The following is a 25,658-nucleotide window of genomic DNA, read 5'->3' as shown; positions in this document are numbered from 1 at the left end:
TATTAATTACTTTTCACCACTGGAAATTAGTATAAAAAAAGGATATTTGTTGGATCTTATACATGAATAATCAAAAGTATGTCCACAACTGATTTGTACACATAAGATCTACCCATCTGCCCACCTAGTTTATATATTTATGTTAAACCATTTGTAACAACAGCTTTGAGATAAATACAATAAAGTTAGAAGTACAAAGGTAGGTAAAGGTCTTGGCTAATGATGGATCATCAAAGGGCAGTTCCAGCTCCCAAGCCCCTTCGAGGTCCCAAAGGTCTTATGAACATTGTAATCAGTTGGTTTTCAGGACTTTAATGACCTGCAAATTTATTTTGGATTATACAAATGCAAATCAATTATTTAATAATAATAATGTAATAGAGGTCTTAAGGCAGGTTGTTCATTATTTCCTGACTTGTTTAGGGACCCTGTATCATGATTTACTTATAATAAAATCTTTTTATTTTACCAAATTAATACAAAAAAGCACTTTTTTGTATCACAAAAATACTTTTTATATCACAGTTGAAAGTTGAATTTAACAGAATAAGTTTGCTGTAATTTACACACAAAGGAACAAAAGAGAGAAATCAATCCATATGTGAAGAAACAAATACACACTTTTATTTACCCTTGCCAATCTTTGGTAAATTTCAAAATGTAAGCACCCAACACAGTGTAAATATGTAACATAAGGTAGCTTTATTCAATGTATGCAGTTGCATAATAACAAGCACAGAGAGTGAAACTTTATGAAACCTTAGAAAAACAGCATATTTAGTGTTCAATCTTTTATTTACAGTTACCAAATAAACCACTAGAGGGAACCCTTCATCAATCTATCATTAATGAAAGAGCAACAAATATGCAGTACAGTGAGTAGGAATTAGTGTAAATGGTGGTATTATATAAATAAAAGTATAATAAAAGTTGGTTCCATGACTACAGGGTGAATAGCAACCACACTGGTTAAAATATATATATTACAGTCTCTATCTCTAGATCACTATATCTGCTATAAAAAAGGAGATAAATCCGGTTTCCTTTTAATGTTTTCTGTTCAAGAAATGTGGCCCGAACACCACCCCGACCACGCAGGTGATCACAAACAGCAACCAGAAGGTGATGGCCAGCAGCTGCACGCAGAACAGCGTCTTCTTACTCTGCTGTGTGACTTCCTCTTCACCCACCAGGCCTGGCGCCATGCCATAAGGCCTGCCCGGGTGCATCTGCTGCACCCGCAGGCTGACGGTGGGCAGGATGATGAAGCGGGCGTCCCTGCTGTCGCCCTCCAGGGAGAGCACCACTCTCTGGGTGACAGTGGCCAGGCGCGTTGCCATGGTCACAGGCAGGTGGAAGGCCATGGTGGGCAGCCTGGCCAGGATGCGGGAGTTGCAGGGTAAGGAGAGGGCATCTCCGGTCTCCAGAGGGGTGAGGTGGCGGCAGAGAGGGCAGGGGAGGGCTGGTGTGCTGCCGGGGCCGAGGGGTTCACGGGGACAGAGCTGGATCCTTCTGAGGCACTCGGTGCAGAAAACATGGAGGCACTCCAGCATCCGGGGGCATTTGTTGTACTGGTTGTACTCCTGGTAGCAGATGGGACACTCCACATCCATGGGATCCCCAGGGGTGGTGCTGAGGGGGCTGGGCGCTGCAACAGCTGGGTCCCCCCGCTGGGGAGCTGGGACAACACCCCCCGTCATGGCGGGAGGGAGGGTGAGTGGATGGATTTTTGAGTGCTCAGTGATGGCAGGATGCAACTTGTGGATGAATCTTTAACAGATGATGTTAAAATATGTAAAACGGAAACAACTTTAACTAAGATTAGCGGAACCCCACAGGCCTATGTAGCTTTTAAATGTCAGGATCTGCTCTCCCTGGGATGCCGCTTTGTTTCTTCTGAGTTTTATGACCAAATTCCTAAGCCCATGAGTCATAGTATTCATCCATTTAACCACTCAGTCATCTGACGTCTAGCCGCTCCTCTCCACCTACTCACAATCAGCCTGCGTCCATGTAGTGTCTGCTGGCCTGCACGCTCAGATCAGGTCCAGGAAGTTTGGGTATGAAAAACAGCAACAAGAAAAGCTGTAAAGGGAAGTAATAAGTCACTGTTATGATGCAATCTGAATGAAAACATGTGTGTTAGTACACGTCCGCTTTTCTCCAGTCACAGTCGTTTTTTTCTAAAAGCTTAAAAGGCCACTTGATGAACTTTAGAGATTATTACTCACTATGAAAAAACAATTGCATCTCTCGGAAAATAACCCTGATGATGTAATTTATCTCTGCTTTGAAGTAAGCTTCTGATACAAACTGACAGCATTGAGTTTTAAAGAAGGAGGATCTAACAAAAATGTATGACCCCAAAGTTTTGGTAGCTTGACCTTTACCTGAGGCTAAAAGTAAGAATCTCAGCTTCATGGTGTGTCAATTTTGACCATTCATTTTTTAAACGTGTTTCTCTTAAGTCTGCCAACTTCATAGAAGTGCAATACTAAAAAAAAGTTGTTGGAGTGGCCCTTTAACACTAGGTAACACTCGGAATGAGGGCACGGAATAACTGCTGATACTGGTAGATAAAGAGTTTGCCACAAAGAGTTAGATAAAAGGATTCAACAATGGGGCTACAGACAGCAGCTGGTTAGCTTAGCTTAGCATAAAGACTGGAAACAGGGGGGAAAGCTAGCCTTTGTTTGAAGGTAACAAAAACAATCTACCACGTCTAAACCTCACAACTTTTCAATCTTCAGTTTTTATACATATTAGGTTACCTGTTTCCCCTACTTCTATGCTAAGCTAACTTGCTGCTGGCTTTTTAATGACACAAAGCTTTAGATTTGCTCTACTTGACTGACACTTTATTTTTGTGTTTGTTGCTCACATGGGAAAACTAAGGCAACCCAGGATCCCTCATTGGGGGATTGTTGCTTAGCAGATGGGGTCTCCTTTGAATTGATCCATGGCAGCACATAACCTGAAACCTTTTCTTTCATAAGTCTATTACACATTCATAGAATCAGAGCAAAAATAGGAGTTAAAATATGAATTTACACCAACAATAAGCATTTTGCTTTACTCCAAAATCACAATATATGTAATGATAACCTGTTGTGAAAGGGAAATGTTGAAACCAGCACTGAACTGTTGCTCTGTATAAATGAATGAGCTCTCTCGTTTCTCAGCCATCAGGTTCAGTGAGGTTATATTGAGAGAGACTGGCAGCGATCCATCTTTACACCTAAGAAGCAGATAAGAGAGCCACTTACCCACCGCACACCTCTTTGATGAGTGCACACTTTGACGCCCGCCTCCTTCATGTTGGTACAGATCTCATCCTGGCAGGGTGTTTTCCCCTCTTCATGCGGAAGCCACAGAAGAGGGGATTTCTATCTTAAATATCCCGTGGCTACGTGGCCGAGGCTTGGCTTACTGGCATCCCTCCTGGTTTTTTGCTCCGTCTGACTTGATTTTACTCGTCCTCCTCTCTTTCTTCCGAGTCTCCCGTGAGGCATCTCTGTGGTTTGCTCGGCAGTAATTAAACCCTTGGTGATGTGAAGGTAACCTAGGACACATAAGAAAGAAAATGTCTACTTATTCGTCTCTACTTGCATATTATGTTATTATGATTCCACACAGTCAGCATGTAGGAGATTTAAAATAGCTGTGTGAATTAGGGTGTAATTATTAACTTCCTTTCATGTTTCTAAACTGAAAGTCAACTGTTTAAGTTTATACTTTAAAAAGAACATTTATTTTTCATATTTAAAAAACAATCACACATTCTAGTGGGAGTAAATAAATAAAAACAAGGGTGAATAAGTTGCAGGGACACAATGTGTGCCTGTTCAGAACATGGTGGGTGAATTATCTACTGGTACACGTCACATGAGTCATATAACCTGTAGTACGGTATCTGTTGCACCCAGATTAAATTATTGACTTGCAGTTTGTCCTGTACAGATACAGATGCCTACTCAGCTTTTTTCAGTGACACACAGAGTCTGACCAAACTCAAAACTAAACAAAACGTAGCTGTTAAATTGACTTTCACTACGAGATTCAAAACTGATAAATCGGATATAAATGGGGTAAAATAAATGTGCTTAGCTTTAGTTGCTCTGAGGTTACTTTAAGCCTGATATAGTGTGGTGGGGTGAAAACTTTGTGACAGATCTTTAAGCTTTCTGCCAGAAGTTACTAAAAGTAGCTAATAGACCAGAAACAGGGTATAATGAGAAGTGAATGTTCCTATGTGGGATGGGAAAGTGTTCCTGAAAGGTTAACATTTAGGAGTTTTTTCAACAGCAATGAAAAAATATAAATAAAATTCTAAATAAAAAATGATCGTTTTAGTCTTTTTAGTATCACATTCCCCCTTTGTGTTACTGTCCGTGTGCTGGTTCTCAGGAAGGAAACCCTGTCTGTGAAAAGCACAAAGAACGAATTTTACTTTATTTGTCTAACTCAGACTGTTGTATATACTGTTAGCTTAAGATTAAGTCTAAAATACAGTTTTGCTTTTACCAGCGACTGGTTATTTTGTCCCCCGACTGGATTCACTGGAATCACTTTAAAAAGGTATTTTATTTTATTTTTTACAGCCAGCATAGACATCATGAACGATTACAAGAATTGCCATTAGGTCATTAAAGCTGTTAAAGGTGACGATCCATATCAACTTAAGCCAGCCTTAGAAGGCATACTCTCTCTTTTTAAACTGGAAGGGACGTGTCGACATTATTGTTTCGGGATGTTACACAAAATAAACTCTACTTCAGTACAACAGTACAGTGTATCACGTATGCATTTAATTTAGTAGCCTCAAGAATTTAACAGTAGCTCAGATCGAAAACAGACTTTTACTGGGAAAATCAATAATCATGTTAAAGCGTGAAGTTTCTTTTCATCAAGATTTGTTTAGAACTAGGGAAATTTCCCTTTGAACATTCTCAGTTTTCGGGAAACGTTTTCTTTTGTCCTCAGGTCAAAAATAAACTCTCACCTTTACAGTAAGTTCAATGCTGGGGGGGAAAAAGCGGGAACTGCTCCAAACATTTATAAAAGACTGAAAACACACACACACACACACACACACACACACACACACACACACACACACACACACACACACACACACACACACACACACACAGGGAGAGAGAGATTGTTATTATTGGACAAGATTCCAGCGGATATCACCATGAAAGGAGTTCATACTGGAATAACTGATAGGAGGCCTGTTTGGGGATCACCATGGAGAGGAAGAGCTGACGTCACTTTACACATACACGCACATACACGCTGAAGTGAGGGCGTGGAGGGTGAGCTCTTTTGAACCAGTATCAAGTTAGATTAAGTAGGGGAAATCTTACAGACACTTAAAACAAAATGTGTTTATCTAAGGTTTGCCGACATCAGCTAATTTTATCAGAATCAGAAGCTGTTTCTTGCCAAATATGTTACACAGACAAGGGACTTGGCTAGATGATCTATTGGTGTATAATAAGACATCATTTAAACATAGAAATATGAAAAAAAATGTACAATACAATATGGTAACTAAAATAGAAATAAGATTACGTTAAAACAAGTATACAATTAAAGTGACATGTTTTACTTAACTTCTGATAAAGCTTTTTAAACTGACATGCCTCTCAAAGAAAAACACTCAAATTCCCATCTCACCATGTTGTGATAATGATCAATAGAACACCTGCAATGTCAACACAGGACGGTGTGTACTGCACTGTAGTGTGTGTGTGTGTGTGTGTGTGTGTGGGTGTGTGTGTGTGTGTGTGTGTGTGTGTGTGTGTGTGTGTGTGTGTGTGTGTGTGTGTGTGTGTTCTGGTGTATTCACAAATTTCAATAACACCCATGAAAATACATTAACTTTTAAAAAGTATTTAAAAGATAACTCATAAACACCCATGAAAATACATTAACTTTTAAAAAGTATTTAAAAGATAACTGCTATGTGTGTGTGTGTTTGTGACATTTGAACATTTAAAAAAAAGTTGGCTGCTGTCATCTTGTTTGTGTTTGTGTGGGTGTGTGTGTGTTTGTTGTGTGTGTGTGTGTGTGTGTGTGTGTGTGTGTGTGTGTGTGTGTGTGTGTGTGTGCACACCCACACACACACACACACACAGTGTGTGTGTGTGTGTGTGTGTGTGTGTGTGTGTGTGTGTGTGTGTGTGTGTGTGTGTGGGTGTGTTTGTGTGTTGTCACTTTAGTTTCAATGAATCACGCAGTTTATTTGGAGCTCCATGACTCATATGTTTGTCTGGCTCAGATCCACTGGAGTTTCTTCCCTCCCACTCACACCCTGCTCTATAAACCCAGCAGCTCACCTCTTCATTCATTCATTCATTCAGACTTCCAGGCGTCTCCCTGAGAAACACAGACAGCAGGATGTTCTCAGAGTGTGAGTGTGGGATTTGTTACCGGACATACAATGCAGGTCGTCGGTGTCCCCGGGAGCTGCTCTGCAAACACAGCTTCTGTGAGAGCTGCCTGCTGGCCCTCTCCCGACCCGAGGCTCGCTGTCTGGGCATCCTCTGCCCTCTGTGCCGGCAAACCACCTCCATCTCCGGGGAGGGGAGGCTGAGAGCAGAGCTGAGGGTGGATGAGTGCGTCCTGGAGCGGCTTATAGCCTCTGGAGTCCTCAACGAGGAGGAGGAGGAGGAGGAGGAGGAGGAGGACAGTCATGTTCCAGAGGAGCAGACGACGCGTCCAGAGACTCCGGCCGAGGAGAGCGACCTGTCCCCGGGCTCCAGAGGTGGGAGGCTCCGGCGGTCGTGTAGGAAAGTTTGGCGGCTGGTTAGTGGGAAGGGAAGGGGAGGAGAAAGTAAGTAAAGTGCTTGTTTTTGGTTCCTAATAATAGTTTTTCAAGTTGTTATGAATGGATAAATGTGAGAGAACATTTGGGACTTATGAACAGGTTGTGAATGGGGTTCTCAGATCCTTTACTTGACTTAGTAAAAGTACTTTGGTACAAGTAAAAGTCCTGCTTTTGAGTTCCTATCTTAGTAAAATTACACAAATAGATTATTACCAGCTAAATGTAGGTTATTTAGATGATTAAAAGTAAACCAGGCTACTAGTACTACATGGAATATTATTTTAGAGTTTTAAATTATGGACTCTTTAAGGTCCTGAAAGATGATATATAGCCTTTAGTTTAAAAACAATCTTATGTACACTATATACTAAAAAACATATTTTAATCTGAAATGTAGTGGGGTAGAAATATAACAGTACTTAGTAAAGTAAATAACACTGGTAACAGTAGGCTATCAATAATATGCTTTTGTTTTTATTGAAGTCTATTAAGTCCACCGAAGAGGCCAAAACTAGCTTAGTGATTTCAGTTTCAGCTTTAGATTATGTTTTCATTTTTCCTTATTACTAGCCGTTATGAATTTTAGTTTTTTATTATCAGAAATAAAGAAAAATGTCTTTATGAAAAAAATAGTGGATCTTTTTCTAATGTGTCTTTCTTGTTCCTTTAACAGACTGTATGACCAATGAAGACTTGAGGGACTTCGCCATGATGTCCTGCTACATGTTTTAAAGAATCCACAACTTCAGATACCCTGGCTAATGTGATACTATATTTATATCCAATGGTTCTCCTTTGCAACATGGACTTGTGATGATGATGATGATGATGATGATGATGATTATGATGGTGGTTAAAACCATGCTGGCAAGACACATTCAGCAATGATTCAAGTCAGCTTTTCAGCTTTGAGATTGCTTTTTTATATGATGACCACTATGTAGCTTTGGCACTCAAATTGGAAAGAAATGGAAAACTTGTGAAGTGGCCCTTTTTAGGCCTATTAATGCACTAATGTATATTATATTTATTATTTTCATGTATGTATTTCATTTGGAACTATTGTTACATATTTATGGAAAAATAAATGAGTTCTGGTTTCAACTCAATTTTCAGCTTTTTTGATGGGAATTTGTGTGAGTCAGTGCATCATAAAAAAATCAAAACAATGGCCTAGCTTTGGCCTGTGTGTGTGTGTGTGTGTGTGTGTGTGTGTGTGTGTGTGTGTGTGTGTGTGTGTGTGTGTGTGTGTGTGTGTGTGTGTGTGTGTGTGTGTGTGTGTGCGTACAAGTACAGCTAAAATCAAACATTGCATCAAGTCTCTATAAGCCTAAACTGACTTTACAAAGTAAAATCCAAGAAGTAAGCAAATATATTCTTTTGTTCAAAGGAAATAAAAGATAAATACACAAAACTGGGCCAAAGAAATTAAAGAAAGTATTAAGTATTTGACAGAAGATGTGCCAAAATAGAGAAACTTCCTTCACAGACAAATCTGGGAAGTGGGTTATTTGAGGCCAGGTGAACAGCATTGCATCCAATCAGACTCACAACCAGTAGCAGAGCGTCACAGCTCAATGTGAATCAGTTGTTTGACAAGTGAAAGGCATGGATTGACAACCACTACGGCTTACTTTAAGGTCTTTTTTTGACAGTCATAAACCCTGGGAAAAAAGCTGTCCATCATGTTAGGTATTTCTGCTCTCTGCTCAAGGTAAATTCCAATTTTACACGCGTTTTGCACATGTAATCATAAAATTTGAAAAGGGTTGGTGATTATTTTTGACTGACAGCATTATGGTTTCCATTAAATTACAACAATATTCCTTTGGGTGTGTTTTTTCTTTACTTCTGCAGACTCTTGTTTGTCTTGGTGCTGGTCTGTGCAGCTGTCGTGCCGTTCATCATGTGTTCAGTTGCTGGAAGAGGTGAGCAACACAAGCAGGCCAGTATCTGCAGTGAGCTAATGCTCGTCTTGATAAGAAGTTAGAAAAATTCCAGGATTGAACTTTCTCTTTGCAATTTCACAACAATGTAATATAATCCTTTATTAGTCTATGTAGAGAGATAAGGTTTATTTTTATGTGGAACTTTATTGCAACTTATGTAAACACATTTGGATGTGTATTTGATATTGAGGCATGTAGATTTCAGGTTATATTTAACTACAGTAAGGGTATAAAATGAGCATACAATATCAAAGTTTTGCACAAATTATTTGCCCTTGAAACAGCATTTGAAAGATTAACTCATTTTCTTTGTCCTCTCTCAGCCCAAGTGGACAATGGAGTGAGGCACACTGTCGTGAGACGACTGTATCCTCCAAACAGTCAACACCATCCCCTCTTTACTGGTTTGCTAGCACTCCAAACTGGAACTAATGGTGAAATCGAGACGAGTGGGAATTACAGAGACGCCTCGTCAATCATTTACCATCAATCAAATCCTCCACGGTTTACAGAAAGTAGCTTCAGTTACAATAGCAACAGTCCAGATAACAGACTGTCCAGAGCAGGAACGAGTGTGAAGAGTGAAATGCGCCCAACAAGCAGTTACCAACCTCTCTCTTATAATTCACACCCAGTCATCATTAGAAAATCATCTTACAAACAGGCTGCCAGTCCCTTTCATCAGAGCTCCAGTCCTTCACAAGCTTGGGATGCCGGAGAAGCTCAGAAATCTTACGTCAAAAAAAAAGTTCCCAGCAATGACTCTCCTTCTTTTTTTCAGCCCCAGACGGGTAGATTTCGGAGTACTTCCCTGCCAACTTCAAGAGGGCTTTATGGCAGCTATAAAGAGACAAATGAGCTCACTTCGGCTGGGGCGCGGAGTACATCCAGCGGGATTCAATCAAGCAAATTTTTGGGCTTGGCGAGTCAAATTGCCCCTCATGCACCATCAATCAGCAGCAGCTCAGACGCCTTTGTTATTAAAAGCATGACGCCATCCATCACAGATTTCTCCCAGGGGTTGCACTCGGTGTCTAGCGGCGAGACACCAAGACACAAAAAGATCAAGTCGTATCTGTTCAAGGACTCCCAAACTGCTCTTGGTGGGCATGAGACAGTTCAAACAGTCTCTGGTGATGGACCCAGAGCTTTTCCCACAACACCACATAGGCAAAGGGCTTCTGAAGTTCTAAGCAGGTTTTCTTCAAATGTTAAACGATTCCAACAATCACAAAGAAAAGACCCAACCAACGAAATACAATATCTCTCTGATAATGCCAATCTACTGTATCATGATGCTAACGTGGCCCATTATGGTGCTCAGACAGATGGTTTCTCTAAATATCAACACACAGCTCAAGTCTCTGCTCCAAGGGAAGACGCCATCATTGGAAGTTTTGTCCCGTTACCTCAGGCAGATTTCCAGGGTAACTATGCTGCTGTCAGCAGTAAATCTACAGTAGGTAGCTTCAGTAATACAACCACAAGAAGATCAATGCATGCGTCCACACCTGGACAAGCCTTAAAAACCATCTACGGCTACAGAGGATTTGAAAATCCTAAATGGAGAGCTGCAAAAGATCTGCCCAGTCTCTCCTCCAGTGTCTCCAATGAAAGGTCCAACTCTAGACGATACGGCTTCGACAAAGCAAAGGGCTTTAAAATGACAAATATGAACCCTCCTTTGTCACCAAAGTATAGCTTTGGCCAGAGAGAAACATCTGCTACACTGGCAAAACATGAGAGGACGACACGTACAGATTACTCTCCACCTTCTCTTCGCACACATCGGGATTTCACATCAGGATTTAAGGAAGCCCTGCCTTGGCTACCTGGGAGTGATGCCGGTGTAGACAGCAACCCAGACCGCAGACGGTTCAGAGTCTCCAAAACAATATATGGTCTCAAAGGATTTGGCACTCGACCACTCGAGGGAGCCAAAGCTTTAGTCAGTGAGCCAGACGAATCCGCCAGAGTCCAGCAGGGTTTTGAAGGTTTTAAACTTAGAAGCTCAGAGATCTGGCAACCAAAAAGCAGCCATGATAACATAATGAGCCAAAATGAGCCGAGCAGTGAGGACTATAAACCACTTTTAAAGACAGCAGGAAGCAGCGATTCAGTCTCCAGATTTACTCCTGACAAATACAACAAGAGACGCAAGATCTATTCGTTCTTGGGGTTTCCGTCTGTTCAAAACAGACTAGGAAACGCTAATAACAAAGAGCACGATCAAAATCAAGAAAGTTACGGAATCTCCTCAGCTTATCTCAGATCAGCAGAGAAATTCAAAATTGAGTCCAGGCCGAAATCTGAGCCAATATCACCGGACAAACCCAAACTTTTTGCCAAGAAGGCGAGCCTGTTTAACAGTTCCACCAGAAGCACCGTGAGAGGCAAACGTGTGAGATCAAAAACAAAGAAGATCAATGTATATGCTCCCATCAATGAAACTGGAAATGCAGCCATAGTCAGGCTGCCTCAGCGGCCTGCCAGGGTCAGAACTGTCACCTACGCTGATATTCTTGGAGCTGCCTCGTTCAGTGGTGTCACAGCTACAACCCAGACACCGATCACAACCGCCGATAAGGATGACTTTCCAAACACCACTGCTACACCCGAGCAAAAAGGAGGAGCGGGTAATTTGACCGTAAACTCTGAGGACGGTGTGCAAAGTGGAGGCAACACGAGCAGAGGTCATGAAGCTGTTGAGGAAAACAAGCTGCCCGTTAGAAGTGAAGGAGTTGGCGATGACATGAAAACATCTGATTTGTTTTTGGATAATGAAGGAAGTGGAAGCGGGGGTTTTGATGTGGCTGATGTTTTGTCAGCCACAACCATAAAGAGTCAGGGCTTTAGTGAGGATTTGTCAGAGCTTGAGTATCTGCGAATATCAACTGGGAACATCTCCTTCAAGTCAATGAATCTGTCCCACACTGGGACATGAGGGAAACTTGTTAAAAAAAATGTAATGTGGTTTGAACAATCCCAATAAAAGATGGAAAAGTACTTGGAATTTTTGTTCTTAAAATTACTAAATGGATGAATGTTTTTTTTTTCAGTGAATCTCGTGCATTTTATGTCAAAAAAATCTTAGTGTTTGGTAAGAAGTTTGATAATTATTAATGTGAAAACATTATGTTCATAAATAATTGTTAGTCTTGGTTGAAGCTTGTTTACAGGCATAGTTAGACATTATGGGACTGATAAATTCCTGGAGTCACTGCGTTTTCTTTAGAGGTCAAACCATTAGTTGATTAACCAGTTATTGGATCAAGAGAGAATTAAACAGTACGGCGACTGGTGCCTGCTTTAATTTATCTTCTATGATATTAACTCAATATCTTTGCGTTTTAACTGTTTGTTGGACATCACAAGACATCTGAGAACATCTTAAACTTTAGGAAATAAATGGTAAAAAAAACAACTCATCTAGCATGACAAGTAGATGCTTTCAAGAGAATTATTTAAAAAAATACTATGTTCTTTAAACCATTGCTGCTTACACAGCATTTTTGTTAAAACACAAACAACTCTGACCCAAAACAATCTTGTCTTGCTCTGGGAGAAATCTTAAGAGTGGGGAAAAAAATCAATAGAGGTCAAATGTGGTTTTTCTGAGCAAAGCTTTTTCTCCATTTGTCAAACAATTTGCATAATGTAATGTCAAGTATGAGGAGGGGAAGCAGAAGAAGGTCATACTCGAGGCTTTTTATAAATTGATTGTATTCCCATTCCTTGTGTCCTCATTCCCAAGCAGGCCGTGGCTATTCAGTGTGCTGACACAGATTTTCCACCTCCTCCTTCTCGCTTACAAGGAGTTGTTTCCGCATACTGGTCTCTGGGTTCACATGCTAGGAGATGGAAAAACCTGGTCCATCCCCCTTTTGTTTGAAGGTCTTTTAGTGACTTTGCCAAGCCATTAATAAAAAGTTGTTGAGGAAAACAAGTAATTGAGTTGTTTGTTCCTATTGATTTAAGCCATAACGTAAACCCAGGCTGTAATGGAATTTGTTAGTTAGTTTCAATCACGAGAACATCTTTGTCATTATGTTGTTAAACTCTTATTTATGTTGTTATCTGAATTGGCTATGCATTACACCTATAGTGAGCGTATCTACATGTACAACATGAGCAGATGTTCCACTAGATGGCGATACTCGTCCATTTTATATCCACACGTGACATCAAGTACTGGATGTTGTAGTTCTCATGCTGTGGTGTCCTTTTGGCGGCTATACTTTGAAGCAAAAAAGACTTTAAAGAAGATCAGATAAATTGCAGAATTACTGTTATGGCTTTTGGTCTTTTTAAGCTTTAAAAAAAGCTCACAATTAAGAGCAAAATTGATGTTCTTGCTTCCACCCCTTTTATCAATCAGCCAACCAAGCGCTCAGCTTCAAGGGCATTGGGTCCACACACTCTAAGCTCACATCACAGCTCCTAACGGGTCCATTCACAACACCTGACCCTTCACCTTTTTTCCCCCAGCCAGCCAGCCAACACCACCTGAATACCAGTTCTACGCTTGTCCTCAATCTACGAGGCTCAAAGGGGCCCCAAAGAGAACAGACGGTGGGAGTTTTTTTTTTTTGGAGGGGATCTGTCAGTCAAAGTTAAACACTTTGTACATTGGATTAACGCCCCCCCCCACCCCACACCTCCCTCCTACCACCACCATACCAATACCCGTGGAATGTGGGACCATCCACTTTCCCATAGGGCTGAGAGGTATTAAGGTGATAGGATGTTGTGAGGTTTCCACGTGCTGGCATGTCGAGGCGTTGGCGTTTCGTGTAGCTGAGTTCACACACTCCCATTCCTCTACAATATTCCCTGTGTGTGTGTGTGTGTGTGTGTGTGTGTGTGTGTGTGTGTGTGTGTTTATCACAGTGTGTGTGTGTGTGTGTGTGTGTCCCCCACCGCCCCCCTTTTCCTACTGTGAGGGGAATTCTGTACCATGTGTCTGTGGTTTTCAGGGAGCTTTCAAGGAAAAAAAAAGCACAGAGGCCTCTCAGTCCCCCCCACCAGCACTCCCCCCAAAACGCCCTCCTCACCTCCCCCCCCCTTCTCATTTTCCCTCACTCCATGTGGCACTTTCTCTTACAGTTAGAAAAACGTCCTTATTTATTTATTTTTTTCAGACAAGCCAGCAGCTACGGAGTGACAGAGCTAATTTCGCATGCGGCCTGTAATAGAGACAAATCCATAATCATGGCAAACATTCTCTTATGAGGCGAGAGAGGGAGGGTGAGCATCGGTTGCTGTCGGGGGGGGGGGAGAAAAGGGAGGGGAGGGAGGGGGAAAGACAGAGAAAGGCTTTTTGTTTGGCCAAGTACACTATGTGAAAGAGGGGGCGGTGAGGAAAGAGAGCTGGAAATACATTAGAAAAATGGTTGCATCGGCTGTGGTATTTGTGGCTCAGATTACCTCACATGGCATGCAGCGGATGGACCCGACCGGTGGACCCACTGGCTTTGAACACGACTGTGTGTGCGTGTACTAACTTTATTGAAACTACAGTGAAATAACTTTGCCCTAAAACCCATATTAACGGACTGCAGAGGGGAAAGTAGAGGGAAAATTTGGAGGATTAGCAGAGGCAGTTTGCAGCATGCTGACTGTAATCCAGGGCTTTTTCTGCTTAGTCAACATACAGTAGGTTTACCTAAGCTAAAACACTTTTACTTATGTTGTTTATTATGGCAACTTGAAAGGGGAATGTGGTAGAAGAAGAAAAAATGTCTCAATCCCTATAGAAACACTTTTCTTCACTCACGTCCAACCTCTGCTGCGTACTTTTAAAAACAGTTTGAATGATGGGAAGGAAGCAATTTAGGAGCATGGAATAGCGTCCGCATTAACATTCCCACATCTGCTATGGGAGCTAAAGCTATTTCCGTGTCTCACATCCAGCTAGCTTCCTGTGGTCCACTCCGTGGAGGAAGTCATAAAGACGGGAAGACTTCCTGTATTGCTGCCAATATGTAGCAGTACGGACTGTACATGCTCCAGAAGGCCGAGGAGTAAGGATGTAAACACCATAAAAAAAGAAGCAATATCAGCCCCGTCAAAGAGGACAAGACGTACATCTGCCTTTTATACCTGCTCTTTTCACAGATGTTTCCACTGGGCTTAGCAGACGTGTAAAGGATCCCCCTTTAAAATGAAATAAACCATTATGACAAACACAAGTGTTATTTATGTACCAGAAGGTTTTGCATGTTTTCACATTACTGCGTCTCATGCAATTCACTGTATGTTCATTTACCTTGTCTCTTGTATGGCAGACAATTACTCAACTTTGACCAATTTAACTTTGTGCTATTATTTGACACTGTTTTAGGGACAATATCAAAGGTCTACGGAGTATTTAAAGGAAACATTAATAATCCTAAGGAAGGGTTAAAATATATAAATCAACAACCCTGGGCACCATCCCAACTTATTTCGTACAATCTCTTCTGTCTCTAAAAAAAAAAATGATTACACTGAAACAAAATGAAGTTAAAACTCACTTCACTATTTCACACAACAAATTCCCTTTAAATTAGTTTAACTATTAGTATTGTTGTTGTCTACTATCTAAATTCTTCATGACGCATAAGGATCTAGATGGATCACTTCTTTGGCTAAGCAACATCCTTGGAGAAATGTGCATGACCTAAGTGTTGACATGAATTCTGAGCAGGCCAACATGGGATTTTTTTTACTTCTCAGACTGTTTAGTTTGAAGGATAATAAGAGGCAAGAAGTGGTTTATGAGAATGTACAAGTATTCCCGTGCCCATTCCGCAGTGTATAAACAAGTGAGGTTACTGAGTCCATTTCTTTCGCTCTGTGCCAATGGCTGCATGCAGAAACAGTATCACACACACACCTCACAATGACGAGATGAAAACACCCGCCCGCTCAGACACAACAGGTCCACCTGTTGGCCTCCATCCAGCTCACCTCTCTGTGACTGAACTCTGTGTCCTCTTGCCTTGGCCCCCAGCCAGCATCCACACCCCCTCCTCCTCTTGTGTCTCTCCCTCTCTTTCACTCTGTCTTCTTGACCGGAGATGTGGCCACTGCGGCCGAGGCATGCATTGTCGATGCCTGTCGCCACGACAACCAGATGGCAGCTGTGCCTCCATTCTCTCCTCTCCTCTCATGATTGTCCGTATCACTGGGGAGGAGACTTGAGTTTGTTTGACTTCTCACGTCGACCAAAGCTGCTCTATTGCATCACAAGGAGAAGACTTTACTTTTCCATGATCAGCTCGTACATAACAGGAAAAGGGAAATGTCTCTTCTGATGAATCTGAAGTGGGGCTCAAAATCCCTTCTGGACTCACTGTGTTTAGGATGTAAGTGAATGTAAAGAGTGTATTTCAGTCACCCTTCTGGTGAGTGTGTGTGTAGGGGCTTTTTCTTCTCTCATACAGGTGCGACTAAGCTTTTTTGTTGTCCACACTAACCTCATTATCTTTTAATAAGGGAAGTGAGAGGATCTGCAGGTGCGGGCCTGATCTCTGTCCGTGTGTTCGTGTGTGTGTGTGTGTGTGTGTGTGTGTGTTCTCATTTCTATTAATTCCTGCGGGTGCCCCTGTCTGGGTTGAGTTACTTGGCCATCTGTGGATGAGGATGAGAAGAGATCTCATCCATGTTAACAAGGAGAGAAAGAAGCACAAATTTACCATTCCTTAAAAAAAAAAAGCTTATTTAATTAAACCGAGGAAGCTCAGTGAGAAGGCGGTATCGAATAAGACAAGAGAGGCAGCTCAACCCGGGAAACTACACATCGGTCAAATTACCAGTAAGACGAGTGATTAACTCCGCTGGCAAGCCACCAGCCTGGAATGCAAAAGATCTTATCAATGGGGAGTGGTGAATGTGACTAACGAAACTAAAGAGGCTCTGCGGATAACAATCATGCTGTTTTCTTTTCCACATTACAGTGTGTGACATCTGCCACGGTTGCAGGCCTCTAACCAGCGTCTGTGTGTGTGTGTTAGTCAAAGACAGCGAGTGTTTGTGTGGGGCAGGAGCCCGCCCGCGTCTGTGGCATCTCATACAGATGTTCACACTTGCCTCGGCCCGTAAATTGTAGCGTCTTCCGCTCTTCTTCTTCCCCCTTTAAATCAGTAGCACTGTTGTTTTTCTGTCTTAAACCTGCCACTTTCTAACAAGCATCCCTACATCACATCACTCAAAAAAGAAGCGAGCCACAGAAACAAAAGAAACCACAAGTCCTTTTTGTTGTTTGAATTTTTTTTCTTTTTTTTTTTCTAAAGCAACAGAAGTAAAACTGTCTACATCAATGGCAAATCTCACAATATTCCCACTCAGTACCATCCCTCTGGGGAAAAGGAGGAAGAGATTAAACAGTATAGAACAGCAGCAGCACTTCTCTGCACATTTTATGAACATCTCGCCAACCGATGCAATGAATAAAATCATAGTAGCCCCTTAAACTATTGAACCCCGTTAGTCTGAGCTCTCCCACAGGAACTTAAGTCATGATATGTGGCTGTGACCATCGAGAACTTCACCTCTGGCAGTCAAAAGGAAAACATCTCCGGACTGCAGGCAGTTTGAAAACATAAAAGAAAACGTTCATGAATTGCTCAAAGTGGGCTCTAAATGGCAGGATGATAATGTCCACTTGTCAGGACTGAAAGCCTGTTTTTGCACTCTCTCCCCTCTCTATAAACTACAAGTACCCTCCAGCATTTGGCAAAAAACTGCTGAGTTTCATTTTGAGAACATCTCCAAAACACATTAGAAATATATATCAGGACGTGTTTGCCTGTTAGTCTGCATGAAAAGTCTGGGATTTATGTGCTGAGTCTGATTTGAAGTCCAATTGTCCCCCCCCCCCCCCCCCCCCACTTCTGCATTAGTAACCGCCATCAGAGCCAATTCCAACCACAGATCCCAATCTGCTCATAATAAAGCAGCATTGTTACGCTCTAGGCCCACCAGAGTCATGTGACCAGAGTGAGCGAGTTCATGAACTTCCTGGGACAGGCACACAAACACACGGGTACAATTTGGAGCTACATAGATGCACATGGATTTAGACGTTTTTTCTTCTCTTTTTTTTGGTGGTGGCCTTTTCTTTCTCGTCATGAATTTATTTTTCTGGTCAAAGTTTCAGTCAAATTCAAGGTTAAAGCGTGCGCAAGTCCTCACAATGACCTTTATCTCCAAGATATGTTAAAGTCCTTCCTCCCCCCCCAACTCATTGCAAAAAACAACAACAGGGGAACACAAAAGGTTACACTTTTAAAACAAAACAAAGCAATACGTCCAGTCTTGAGAGCTGAAGGTTGCTTCTTGAGGTGCTGTTGGAGCATAAGTCTTGTTGTTGTTGTTGTTGTTGTGTTTTGGCACTGACGGCTGCCTGCGACAATTAAGTCCTCCATTACCGGCAAAGAGAAAAAGTCCAAAACTCCTTCCGATTAGGGCCATGGCTGTCAGTCAAGTCATCTGATAGATCATTGTCACAACGAACAAACACAAAAGTTATTTCATGAGAACTGTACAGCCAAAAGAGGCAAAAATAGACACAAAAATAGACTTAATAATATATTCTGCTAGGACAGCCCTATTAGTGCTAGCTGCTAAGAAGGGGGCAGAGAGACAGACAGATAAAAAGGGACAGACAGGCACTTAAGTGCTGATGCATAGCGGAGATTAAAGTAAGAGCTAAGCAAAAGACAGACAGGAGGGAGGGAAATAGAAACAGAGTCTTTAAGAAGGATTTAAGGTCAAAGCACTTTCAATTCAACCAGTTTAAAAATGTAAAAGTGTATAATCTTAAACAGTTTTGGTACCTTAATGTATAAAATAACTGAGAACAAATTTGCATTTGTTATTTTTTTGTACTGACAGAATTGAAATTTGAAGTGACCCCTTTTTCCGGTGCTAAAAGCAGTGTTCTGACCCCTACAAAGCTAGCATTAGCATGGCTATTGATAGGGTCTCTATCCTCTGCTGTACGTACCTAATGTTATTCTGCATCCTGAGACGAAGAGGATTAAATGAGACACTAGTGTCTGGAGCTAACAGCACTAATGGGATTGCTTGGCTCTGTATCAGGGGTCTAACCCTGAGCTGTGGTCAGTCGGATGCTGAATTTACATCCTGGCACAATGTAAATGTTTACCTGACCTTGTTGGCTTAAGCTAACTAGCGAGCTACTATATCCCCCTGCTACAAGTGCCTTTTGTTTTCAAGCCTGTGTGTTTAATACTTTAGGTGTATGGCTTTGTTAAAGAAGTTAACAGAGAGATAAAAAAAAAAAAAAAAAAGACAGAATAAGAGCAGCACGGGTTATAATGAGCTGAATGCTAACACAGGCTTTGCTAATATTTTCTCACAGTAGACAGGAAGGCCAGCAGATTGGCTAGTACCATTATCATTATTAACGTTAGCAAAAATGCTGCATTCATGTCCTATAAGATTTATTGTGTTTTCCATTATCTTATGAATGTTAAACTCTGGAGCTCAATGACAGAGAGGAACATTTTTCATAGTGTTATATTGACCATGCACAGTATTGTTAGCCCTCACATAAACATTTTTTTGAAATCACGTTCTACCGTTATTCTGAAGTTGTAAAAACTAGAATCATCCCATATGACATGAACGCAGCACACAAGCTCGCACCAACGCTACCCTTCTTTTATCTATATCTTCCGCTGCTTTTTTGTTGTTGTAACTACATCAAATCAAGCACAAAATTAACAAAAAAAACCTCAAAGCTTCCGTTAGTCGCGGCTAAGTTGAAGTTCTTTGTAAAATGGCTACAATCTGAAAATGAGGCACTTTTTGAGCAGATACATAATTCTATTCATTTTCTTATCCATAAACTAAATATCCACCTTAATTATTAGATTTTTTTCTCTTGGGAAAAAAATAATCAAAAAACTAAAAACACCAATCTCATTTTTTTTTTTGTACAATTCTCTGATTGGCTTTCACTCAAGGAATGAGAGCAGCAAGTAGCTTTTCAAAAATGTCATTTGGCACACATCCCTGTTGGTTTCCACAACCAACAAGATGAAAGCGAAGAAAAAAAAAAAAAAAAGTTGTCCATCGGTCTGTCAAAGTGCTTCAGGGGCGTGTCCGATCCAGCTGCTCCCTCGACGTGATTGGTCGTCACAGAAGGAACAGGCGAAGCTTTGAAGCTCTCCGAGCGGCACCAGATTGTTTCCCAAAGGACGATGCACTGACATCAGCACTCTGAAGAAGAAAAAAAAAAAGGAGACGCACACAAAAAGAGGAAATTGTTTGGTTAGATGTAGAATAAACATAACCCAGATATGAATAAGAAAAATATTATGACATGTATATACAGTGTCTCTTGCTTATCAAGGTAATTGTAATATCAAATGTAAGTTATCAGTGTCTGCTTATCATCCTGGGAACACAGTGATCCAAAAATGAACAACAGGAATAAACAATAAAGCCAAACAAGCTGGAAAAAGACTCTCAGATTTACACGGGAAGAAAGCGATAAAAAGGGAACGCCGGGGAAGGAGAATGTGAGGACACCTACTGCTGCAGGCCCAGCGAGGGAAACCAGACTCAGAATTCATGTGAGATTTGCCAATTTCAGCTCCTCACATCACATCGGACATGTGAGCATGCAGGTGTGCATCGCCGGGAAAATATCACTACTGTCATAATTTAAAAAGGTTGACAGCCACATGGGCATAGTTGTCTTTCCTGGCCTTGTTTGCACAGTTGATAGGATTAGTGGGAAATGCAGACTTCATGGTAATTCTGCTCCAGAGTAGAGAGAGAGAGAGAGAGAGAGAGCAGACGAATCACATGGCGTCCAGCAGCCATCTGCTCATTGTTTTAACGGCCCTCATGCAGAGCGGGATTCTTGGGCTTTCCCAGGGCGAAAAGTTGACAATTGTGAGAGAAACCTGGTGAAATCTAATGGTGGCACTGTGAGACACGACCACCCACAGCTGATTTAAGGAGTCAACATGCTTTGAATGCATCAGCAATTTGTCCCAGCACTTAAAGCCCCCATCAACTAAGCAATTTCTGGGATCAAACTAGATAACATTTCCAGACATTGGCCAGACACGACGGGCATGTGGGAACCATGAATTGCTCCTTTAATGCTATGTAATGTGTCATCCTACTGGAGGACAACTGACCCCCTCATGACCTCCTTTCAACAACACTTACATGTCAAGAGTTTTTGGTTTTGCCTTCTCACATCTAGCAACTTGCAAGTGGTCTTAAACCATAGGATCTGTGCACGACTATAAACATGCCAAAGCACAAGACTGATGACGATGTTGGTGTTGACACCTCCATCTCAATCACCTATAGGACACGCTAGGATTGGACCAACGTGCAGGGTGTCACGGCGACAATTTACGATTCTGTGTTGCTAAGACCCAACCGACCAATCACGATACAGAATTAAATTATGCAGAATATACTGGCTGACCTGATATTGGGCAAAGTCCGACACGCCTCAATACTGACATCAAGCCGTGTGACGCTTATTTTATTGGACCCATCTTAACCCGGTGTGACATGCAATTAACCTGCAAGGTGGGTGATCATTTTGATGTTGTTAATGTTGTTGTTCCTGTTGGAGCATGGTTCGTAATGACTATTGCATACCGTGTAATTGCTTTGGCACGCATGTTAAGTCTTGTCTTGTAAATCACAATGTTTGAATAAAAGAAGTGAGTGAAAAATGTAAAAATAGTGGAGTTCATCTAGAGTTTGCAGGATCATGACTGTTGCTATAAAGATAAGTCGATGCCCTTTAAACTGGGTTACTCTTCGTCAGATGTGATGATGACTCACACCAAAGGCACTCCGGCGGCCTTAAACCAAAATAACAAATGCACGGAGCTAGTAAAGACAACATCTTGAGCGAGATCTCCCTGTGTCTCTCGCCCTAAAATTTTCCCAGCAGCGCTTGACTCTCTAATTGCATGAGGGTACTCTATATTTATGCCCCTCCCTCCCTCTCTCTCTCTCCCTCCCTCCCTCTCCAGTTGGTCCTCTTCCTGGCGCAGTGAGCTATATTTAGCCCCCCGTCGGCACAGACGGTGCCCGCCAGCCGGCCAAATCCATGACGGCCCCAAACCAGAGCGGAGCGGCACACTCGAATCGAGCTCGAAAAACAGCAACACAAACAATCAAGCCAGCCAACCAGAGGGGACCAGAGGAGACAGCCTGGACACGCACGGATGCACTGCCATGGAACACACACACACACACACACACACACGAAACCACGCACACAAAAAGGACACAGAGCAAGATACTATAATTACGCGGATGACATTCACTTAATGATGACCTTTCACCAAACACAGACATGGCAAATTATACAGGGAGACAACTCTCCAATGCCTCATCCTAATGCACGTGCACTCTCTTATATGCAACTACAAATGTTTCCACTCTAATCAAATACTGCCTTCCTATATTCCATGCCCCCCCCCTCCTTGAGTCTTAACCTCCCGTGGTGATTTGTCCATCGATCTCATTCACTTCCTTGCATCGCTTTCTCCATCCGCGGGCGAATCGATGTCATAATGACCGCGGTGAGGACAGTGTGAGTGTATGTGTGTTTCTCTTCCTCCTTTTTCTTTGGCAGACTGTTTAAATCAAGAGGTTAGACAAGGCTATCTGCCTCCGCACACTGTGTCTAGCCAATAACTGTTTTCTAGCCGCCTGTGTGTGTGTGTGTGTGTGTGTGTGTGTGTGTGTGTGTGTGTGTGTGTGTGTGTGTGTGTGTGTGTGTGTGTGTGTAATTAGGAGAGTCTGGGTCTATGTGATTTCTCAATCGAGGGCAGTCTAAAAATTGAAAGCCACCCTGTTCTCTGGTCGTAAACCGAGTGTCAGTCTGTCATTTTTTCGTGCCGCCTCGGCTCCCAACAAGACACAGATCTGGTCTACGCAACATGATCTGAGTCACTGAGTCCACTGGTGACTCAGTCATTTTGAGTTAAATCATATTTGATTTTAAAATAGAGACCTGTACTTGATTTACTAGACTCCAACATCAGTTACACTAAATGAAAACAGGAGCTGCAGAAAGAGCAGTATACTCATCCAACATTCATGCTTTTACTTGACTTGTAAATTTCCCCGCTGCGGGACTAATAAAGGATTATTTTATCTTAATTTCACACAGAAAAAGATGATTGACTGGAAATCCCCTCTGTGTTTATCACTTAATCTCATCTTCTCATGAGCACCTCGTAGGCCCGAGGCAGAAAAATGTGCTCCTCCTTGTTCGCATCAATCTGTGCTTTGCTTTTTTTTTTTGGAAAAAAGAGATTTCTTTGTGCAAGACACCAACATCCTTCCAGCTCCGAGGCTGCAGCTCCGACGCCAACCATGACCTCTGACCTATGAAGACAGAGGGTGTCGTATGCTGCACTGATCGTGAAGCCACCCTGAGGCAAATTTGTGGTTTGTGATATTTGGCTATAGAAATAAAATTGACTTGACTATAACAGACATTTTTCACTATTTTCAGAGATTTTACAGACAAAATGATAGAAAATAATCTGCAACGAAAACGATGTATGAATCCGCATTCAACCAGTTGGATGGAATTCCACTGATGCTGTGACAGATCTGAAGACAGTTGTTGAAAAATAAAAAAGTGGGCCATCCCACATTAAGAATGCATGATTTGTAGTTTCAATAATCAGTGACAAATTTGCAAAGTATTCCTTGTATGCATGTGTTTCCGCTGTTTTCACCAATGTTGATTGAACCTATAAATAATTGTATCTGTGACAAAAACGTAACATTTTCTACATTCGCTGACGCGTCTTTCGTGGGAAAAAGTCTTCCAGGAAACAGGAAGCCCTTTCTTTTGTTTTTGCAGAAACACCAGCAGCAGTTTGTTTGGAATAAATACAAGAAGAGCCGGCCAGTGAGTGAGCATCGATCATCATATGAACGCATCAACAGGAAATCAAAGAGGAGAAGGCGTCGCAGTGCTGCCCATCGTGCTTGACTGATAAGTGATTTCTGGGAAGAGCAGGGATATTGCTATGGCAACGGCGGAGCATTCGCATTCTGAGGCCAGTAGCTCCCATTAACTTCGGTACATTTTTTGTTTTCATTTGTTGTCTTTTCATCTTTATTACTGGAGCACTTATGGCATATAACTGAATGTACTGACCAACATCGGAGAAAGCAGCTTGGGGACTAGATTAATTCATGGGGAGGGGACCTTTAGACGATAAATGACCGACCACTCAGCTGGACTAAACGCTACTAAAAGCAGATTCGTGAGGGAGGAGAGCTGATGGAAGCTAAACTAACCCAGCTAGGATCTAAAAGTCAAAGTCAAAGCTGATGGACGGTGTCGTATTTTTAAATGTTAAGATGTCGGCCATACTGCCAAGAGAATTGTTATATTGCTTCCGTTTGCATTCCTCCTGATCCCAGCTCAAAAAATGCACAGGACTGCACTACTGTTTTTGTTTTCTTGTTCGTCATGTTTTTACTTATGTAGCGAATGGACTACAAATGTTGCATAATGTCAATACGTTGAATCCTTGGAACATGACTGCTTTGATAACAAATTAGGATGATAATCTCTTAATATCATCAATGAATTGTCAGACAGGAAGCTTTTTATTCTTTCAAATGGCCCCCATTATGAGGACAGTGAACGCAGCACAATTCCCCTTAATGTCCAGCTGTTCCATACATTACACTACGCAGTCGGCAGGGGAGAGCAGGTATTGTAGCGTTTGAGAGACGGGCGCTGTTGCTTCTTGCACTTTCACACACACTCTATCCCGCCTTAACTGCTACATAACAACCTGTTATCCAGGTGTGTGTGCATATGTGAGTGTGCAATGTATTTGCATAGACGACGATGTATGCAAGGGTGTACGGTTGCAAAGGTTGCATGGGAGAGACTATGACAAGGCGTTATGAAATCTCAAGAGAGAGGTGGAGAAAGTGAGTGATTCAGACAAAAGCAATTTTAACATGACATATTAAATGCTTCAACTCATTAAATGTTGTAATTTCTGTCTGGGATTTGGCAGATTTTTCGACAGGATTGTATAATTATTCAAGTGAGAACAGGGCGAGAGGCTGCAGGCTAGTTTCATTATGCAGCGACACAGTGGGAGAGACTGAGTGGGTGTGTTACGGCACACAGAGGAGCAGGAATGTGTGGGGACAGGAAGAGACAGACAGACACAGAGCAGCAGTGCTGAGTGGGGGGAAAAAGGGGGGAAAGAGCACGTTTGTGGGAGAACCGCCTTCGCTGCCCACGTGCAGCCTCACGTCAGAGTATTTTTAGATCATCCGCGGACAAAATTCTGAACATGCAGTTTGCATTCATGATCCTGGTGAAGCACGTCGGCCTTTACATATCTGACCGTCGACTGGCAGGAGACTTTAAGAAGAAAGAACAGAAGCTGCTCGAGAGTTTGCTGAACTTTGCACTGGCCCCTGTTTCTGTGTGTTTGGGTGTAAGTGTATGTGCATGTGCATGTGCATGTGCATGTGCGTGCGTGTCTGCACCTGGAAGCTTTTGAAAGTGATACGTGGTAAGTGGTTTACAGATGCAACTGAGAATATATAATATAAAAATATATATAAAATTTGATAAATGATTAATTGCTGATGTCAAAAACACCAGATATTCAGTTTTATATCATTGTAAATGATGTGTGTATGTATATATATAAAAAAACCCACATATATAAACACATACATACATATAAACACATTTATACATACGTATACATATATATATACACACATGTATACATACATACATACATACATACATACATACATACGTCAATTAATAATAATAAAAAAACATCTTAACATTATTTGAAAGTAAT

The 25,658-nt window shown here is 41.8% G+C and overlaps 4 protein-coding genes across 4 annotated transcripts in view; 2 read left to right on the top strand and 2 right to left on the bottom strand.

Moving 5' to 3' along the window:
* Positions 1–902: 902 nt before the first annotated feature.
* Positions 903–3,329, bottom strand: si:ch73-335l21.2 (RING finger domain-containing protein). Its single transcript, XM_054601854.1, has 2 exons — positions 3,267–3,329; positions 903–2,085 (listed from the first exon to the last, which is right to left on the bottom strand). The coding sequence occupies exon 2, from the start codon at positions 1,698–1,700 to the stop codon at positions 1,047–1,049; it is 654 nt and encodes a 217-aa protein (XP_054457829.1). The 5' UTR covers positions 1,701–2,085; positions 3,267–3,329; the 3' UTR covers positions 903–1,046.
* Positions 3,330–6,190: 2,861 nt separating this feature from the next.
* si:ch73-335l21.4 (E3 ubiquitin-protein ligase-like) lies at positions 6,191–7,938 on the top strand. The gene is made up of 2 exons (XM_054601842.1): positions 6,191–6,844; positions 7,512–7,938. Exons 1-2 carry the CDS (start codon positions 6,409–6,411, stop codon positions 7,568–7,570), a joined length of 495 nt encoding a protein of 164 aa, XP_054457817.1. The 5' UTR covers positions 6,191–6,408; the 3' UTR covers positions 7,571–7,938.
* Positions 7,939–8,394: 456 nt separating this feature from the next.
* Positions 8,395–11,781, top strand: LOC129093619 (uncharacterized). Its single transcript, XM_054601687.1, has 3 exons — positions 8,395–8,552; positions 8,696–8,766; positions 9,111–11,781. Exons 1-3 carry the CDS (start codon positions 8,524–8,526, stop codon positions 11,729–11,731), a joined length of 2,721 nt encoding a protein of 906 aa, XP_054457662.1. The 5' UTR covers positions 8,395–8,523; the 3' UTR covers positions 11,732–11,781.
* Positions 11,782–17,647: 5,866 nt separating this feature from the next.
* si:ch73-335l21.1 (insulin receptor substrate 1-B) overlaps positions 17,648–25,658 on the bottom strand; it is a 41,303-nt gene continuing 33,292 nt past the window's right edge. The window contains 1 exon segment of the mRNA XM_054601563.1: positions 17,648–20,019. Coding sequence (XP_054457538.1) covers positions 20,012–20,019 — 8 coding nt within the window. The 3' untranslated portion in view covers positions 17,648–20,011.

This window comes from Anoplopoma fimbria, chromosome 7 (genome assembly GCF_027596085.1).
Source record: "Anoplopoma fimbria isolate UVic2021 breed Golden Eagle Sablefish chromosome 7, Afim_UVic_2022, whole genome shotgun sequence".
Classification (NCBI taxonomy): Eukaryota; Metazoa; Chordata; class Actinopteri; order Perciformes; family Anoplopomatidae; genus Anoplopoma; species Anoplopoma fimbria.
This window is presented reverse-complemented; position numbering and strand designations above follow the sequence as displayed.